At 37.4% G+C, this 6,000-nt stretch overlaps 1 protein-coding gene across 47 annotated transcripts in view; it reads right to left on the bottom strand.

Annotated features, from left to right (window-relative positions):
• Clasp1 (cytoplasmic linker associated protein 1) overlaps positions 1-6,000 on the bottom strand; it is a 242,023-nt gene that overhangs the window by 121,202 nt on the left and 114,821 nt on the right. For all 47 annotated transcript variants that reach the window (XM_033757159.1, XM_033757162.1, XM_033757160.1 and 44 more), the window contains exon 8: positions 3,036-3,103. In XM_033757159.1, the coding sequence (XP_033613050.1) occupies positions 3,036-3,103 (68 nt within the window). The remainder of the gene's footprint in view (positions 1-3,035; positions 3,104-6,000) is intronic.

Raw genomic sequence — 6,000 nt, 5'->3', positions numbered from 1 at the left:
AAAAAAAAAAAAAAAAAAAAAAAAAAAAAAAAGGCATTTAGTTCCAGTTTTAAAATATTTTTTCTTTTATTACAGTAAAAACAGACAAATAATTCCTTAAATATGACACTAAAACACAAGCAACAAAAGAGAAAAAAAAATAAACTGGAATACTTAGAAGTGAAAGATCCAAGATGAGAACAAATTGAGAACATCCAGTCTTACTTTACACAGCGTTGGAAGTATAGCTAGTGCAATAAGACAAGAAAAAGAAATTTTAAAAGCATATGGATCAGAAAGACCACAACTTGTCCCTACACGCAGGTGACATAATTGTCTATATAGAAAAAGTCTGGTCATAATCTAAGCTGAATAAAGAACACAGTGGTGAAAACAGAGGGTGAATGGACTTAGAGAAAGTTAAACAATCAATGGTTTGATGTCCAGAAAAGTTCCAAGAATGGTTATGCTGGAAGTTACTGAAGAAAAAAATTAGAAAAGGGGACAAATATAATTCCATCACTATTTCATTGTCTATGCCACCTAAATGTTCAATGAATTTAGTAAAGAAAGAAATTAGGTAGTTTGTTTCTTGACAGCTATTGGCTATCTTACTGAGCTCTCAAAATTATTGTAAAAAGACTAAAATTTGGTTAAGAATTTTAAAAATATTTATACATATGCACTTACACTATTTTTCCACTTTAAGCATTTTGTCTCTAACAGTTAAAATCCTATAACACAACATACACAGCTAAAAGTTGTAAGCCTCTTAAGAATTTTTAAGTTGTCTTCCTTACCATTTGCTATCTTTAACACAGATTCCTAAAGAACTATTTCATCCTTAACCATACCCCTAAGCCCAGATACAAATACACAGACAGACACACACACGTGCATGCACACACAATGAAATTTCAGGGCAATATTTATACGCAGACATTTAGAATAAAACATTGCTGAGATGCACCCACACAGGCTTTGGCACTCACTTGTCATGTTCAGTGAATCCTACACACTGCTAGGCAAAACCCAACACAGGTACAGTCTTCTTCTCTAGTGATCGTACTGTAAGAATCCCGCCTCATACCGAGTGCAAGCTATGAAGCACAAGCTTCCTTTTCTGCTACTACTTCCACTTCCCTGTCCAGCACTTTCTCAGGACCAACAATTTTTAAACTAAGAAATCACATAAACTACACAAATATACAAAGTAAAGCAGGTGTCAGGCGGCTTAATGGTGAAGCTCTGCCCCTGGGTACCACCAACCCCACCTAATGCCAGCACACTACTCAGGAACACTGTTCTGGTCCCAGCTCTACTGATCAGTCTTAAAAGTATACAGAGAGCACACACAAATACACAAGGTGGCCATATATGATGGCCCAGCACTCAGGAGGCTGAGGCAGGAGGATCACTCCAAGTTCGAGACCAGACTGGGCAATACAGTGAGGTCAAGCCCAGCCTAAACTACATGTAGTGAGACCCCTGCCTCCAAAAAACAAACAAATAAAAAGTCTAGAATGTAATAGAGAAAATTATGCTATGATTAAAATTACGTACCTATCATACAGTTATTAAAATGGACAATATGTAAAAATGATTCTCATTAGTAATAGCTGAATTATAGTAAATATGAATCATTTTTTTCAGTTAATACAGTTCATTTTTATAATCATATGAAAAACAAGGGGGATTAATGAAAGCAATTTTAGAGCACTTTGAGCATTTTATAAGAAACACACTATCCAAAGAAAGATTTCTTAGGAATAATGATGGAATAATGGCAGCATCACAGCAGAAACTGGGTCGAAGCCTTTGAGTTCTGTTGCCTAGACTATCTTTATGCACCACTGAAAATTTTTCTTACAATCTCAAGATATTCAAAATCTGCAGGCCATGCTATGATCTATCACTCCTAATAATTTTTTAAAAGCTATGATACCAATTTAAATTTTTTTTTAATTTTTAAAATTTTTTAATTCTTGGGCTCAGTGGTGCTGAGCCTGCCTCGCAAATGCACGGCCCTGAGTTTGATCCCCAGTACTGGAGGAAAAAAAAAAGTTCTTATTAGCAATTGACTTTCTGATGATTTTTTCGTTCTTAACAGTAATTTACTTATGTCTTTTCCTTCCTATCTATAATAACAAGAATTAACCACTTGTCTTCAAGTATCATCACAGAGCACACTAAAAGGAATATGGGAACTAGAAACAAGCTATATGATTCACTTCACAAGTATTTTATTTATTCAACAATAGTAACTATACAACTTCCATATGAAGGACAGTTTTGAGAGATTGAGCTTACGCTAAGTGAAAAATAAAGAGAAATAAAGGGGATAACAAATACTGGGCAGAGAGTAATCAAGTGGGGTAAGGGCAGAGCCTTGCTTACAGCACTGGGTGTGCTGTTCTGGGGGAAGGGGGAATCTGCAGGAAAGCTCTGCTATAGCCTAGGGACACAAGAAGGGAGAGGCCCATTAATACTAGGTGGCAAATGTTTCAGGAAAAAAGGAATCATAAACACATAGGCCTGAAACAAGGGATGCTCAGAATGTTTGAAAGTAGCAAGACTAGGCCAATGTAGTATGAAGAGAGAGAATTTTCAGGATGAACAGGAAGAATGACATCGAATGGTGGCACGGACCCCCTAAACTGAACTAGTCTCGGTGTGCACGTGAACAGGGGTTAATGGCACCTGGCTGCTATTAGGAAAACACACTTTAGCTATGGAAAAGAGAAGTAAGGAAACTGATCGGGAGGCTGCCAAGAGTCCAATAAAATACCACTGGGGCTTGCACCAAAACAGCAGCAGGGACAGTGAGAGGATTATTTTAATAGTAAAGTCAGAGAGATTAGGTAACAGATTCTATAGAGGTTATGAAACAGAGTCAGTGATGACTCCATAGTGTCTGGCCTGTGAAAGAAGGAAAATGAAGGTTAAGTCTTTAGACCTAGAAACCTTCACTAAAAAATTAGTTCAGCTGCTTAGAAATAACACAGGTTATACCAACATGAAACCAAAACAGAAATACAACCCCTTTTTCTACTCACCATTTGCAGACTGTACCATATTTCCAGATTTTTGGACCTCATCAAACTTTGTAAAAATGACACTCAACCTGTATGGAAATAAAAATACAAATAAACCACCAATCATTACTGTTCACAGTTAATTATTAAACCTTAATGGGAAATTGAAAAAAGTTATCAATGATACAAACTCAACTGAAATTAGCAACACTATTAGGAACAAATGGCAATAGCCAACCATAACCGGGCACTTACTGTGGGGCCAGCATTAACAAGAGGCTTCGATCTCAAAGATCACATTTTGTGCTGAGAACAGCCTGATGAAAAACTACCAGTGCCTCATTGTACAGTTAGAGAAATCATGACCCATCCCTGGCTAAGGGAGTAAGGTAGCGGGAATTCCAGCCCTTGGTTCTCAAATGTTAAATGTGACTCCTTTTCAAATGTAAATATGATTTTAAAAGTGTGAATTTCTCATCTTTCTTTCTAATCACAGACTGTCAGTTACCTTGGATAAAGCTTTTAAAAATGCATGTAATTTCACTTCACAAAGGCTTTTGTGACTTCAGCTTATTTCAAAATGCTATAATTTCTCCAGAAATAAATGTTGTGACTGCATAATCTTTAGTTTTAAAAAATCTGCATGACATTTATTTTCTATTAATGTATTATTTTACCTTGACATTTAAATTGAAGCAAAACTCCTTAAACAGTCAAAATATTTCATCCTGGTGACACCAAAAATCAGTAGTAAGGGACCTCACAGAAAAAGTTAAAGGGGCCTTTCCCAGGCAAAACACAGGTAACCAGATTTCTCTAAGGGTTGAGATTCCAAAGCAAAGCAATCTGATTTCAAACCAATGCCACCCATTTCTGAGATAAATTACTTCATATTTTCTCACACACCATCCTGCCCTACCAGCTCTACTCATTTCACATTTACCTTTTCTTCTCAGCCAGAGTGGAAGCTCCTTAGAGGTAGAAGCAGGAGCTATATTCTTTTGATGTCTATACCAAGCACATGTCACACAGAGAATCCCTCAGGAGAGGTACATCATGGTGTCAGGCGACTGGTACCTAAACCTACCCGACTTCACTCCAGACACTTTAACTAATTCACATCTGCTCTTAATGTCATTAATTCAATCATTCAACATTACTTGAATGTCCATTATGTGCCCAGATCCAAGCTAGCTAGATGCTGAATAGATAAAAGTTCCTACCCTCTAGAGCTTAATTTCTAAGTAACAGGGAAGCCAAAATACAAGCAAAATGAAAGGATAAACTGGCCTGATAAACACACTGCCTCTCCCAGTCCCATCACACAGGTGATATCAGTAATCTTTTCAAGCCACATTTCCATGTAAGCCCAGATATATCCAGAATTCCCCTCAAAATTGCTCTAGACAACCATTATTAAATAAGTCAAAGTAGATACTTGAAATAAAACTCCAATTTGCCAACTCAGGGCCAGGTACGAGTAACACTATCACTCACATTCAAATCCAGCAGTTACTAAGGATCTGGAAAGATGCCTTAGAATCAATTTCTTAAGATGTTTCCATCTCCCTCCCTTTTAAAGTATCAAAGCTCTCCAATGGCTCAGCAAGTCCATCGGTAATGGCACTACAGGTTGCCAGGGACACTCTACTTTGTCACTTTATTGTGTCACAGCCACATCCTCTGATGTGAGCACGCCTGTGAGTTTCAAGGTAGCACTGAGGTATATTTCCAGTCTGAAAGAGGGCAAGAGTTCTTCCCTCCCTCTGAGAGCAGTCCCAACTGTAAGCAGCAAATGCGAAAGAATCTGCAGATGCTCCGTCAGTATGAGGTCCACTGACTGTGACCACACTAACCACGACTAGGTAGGGGTGAGGACACTGAAAAGGTCACTTTGTCAGCACCTGCACCTTACCTCAGAATTCCTTCAGACAGGAGGCCTTTTCCTCTGCTTTTACACTCAGGTTTAAATGGATGCTCATTCTCTTCTCAATTACCTCAACATATCAGTGCCCTGGCTTTACACCAGATTATCACCCACAAAGCTCATAAGAATGGAAGGTCCGGCTTTTTTCTGTTATTTCTGAGCACAGCAATTCAAAATGCCTCTCTGGGAAGTCATCAACATATACAACTCTACAAGGGAGAGTTTCATATGTTTAAAGACAATGAATACTTACTGATTATCTCTTAAGCCACCAAATTTTTTCTTTTAAATCTTTGGATCTCAATTTAAAGTTTCTTGGGGCTGGGCGTATAGCTCAGCAGCAAAGTGCATGGCTAGCCCTGGGTTCAATCTCCAGGGCTCCCAACAAAATAAATTTCTTTACTAGTTTGACAAATAACCATTCTCATTTCCCCTAGTTTTTCTAATTCTGAATATTTATACTAAATTCTTCAACACACATGGAATTCATTTTTACCATAAGACATATCTAATTAATTCCCTCCTAGAAAATTTTTTAAGATAAATAAATTTTAAATAATTCACAATTCCTTGGAAGTAAATGCTAATAATATCACAGTCAGCAAGCTCCACACAAACTCTCAGAGCTTCTAGTTAACATTTTAGCCACCACTCTTCAATATGAGTACTAAAGGCAACAATATGGGCAGAGTCTAACATGAAAAAGATCAAAATAACCAAATAAATTCACAAAACATTGTGAAGAGAAAACAAGTTTAAAAACTGTATCATTAATGCTTCCAAGGAGATACAGAAAATGCTGCAATGGTAAAGCAACTAGGAAAGAAGCCCTGAAAAGTGGCAGAATAAGGACATCTGAAAACTTGCTGCTCCAAAGAATCAAAGACAATACTGGCAAAACCTTTGAAAAGCAACGTTTTAAAAACTCTAGAAGTTGAACAAAGGCCTGAATCTTATCAACAGTGAACTTTTCACTGCTTGGCCAGGCCATGTTCTTATCTCCAGATAGGCAGCTAAGAACCCACAGCCTTACCAGTTGTGAAAGTTTAAAAGCCAGGA

This window comes from Fukomys damarensis, unplaced genomic scaffold (assembly GCF_012274545.1).
Source record: "Fukomys damarensis isolate Sample0158 unplaced genomic scaffold, DMR_v1.0_HiC HiC_scaffold_29, whole genome shotgun sequence".
Classification (NCBI taxonomy): domain Eukaryota; kingdom Metazoa; phylum Chordata; class Mammalia; order Rodentia; family Bathyergidae; genus Fukomys; species Fukomys damarensis.
The sequence above is the reverse complement of the archived record's forward strand: the minus strand, read 5'-3'. Positions and strand labels throughout refer to the sequence as shown.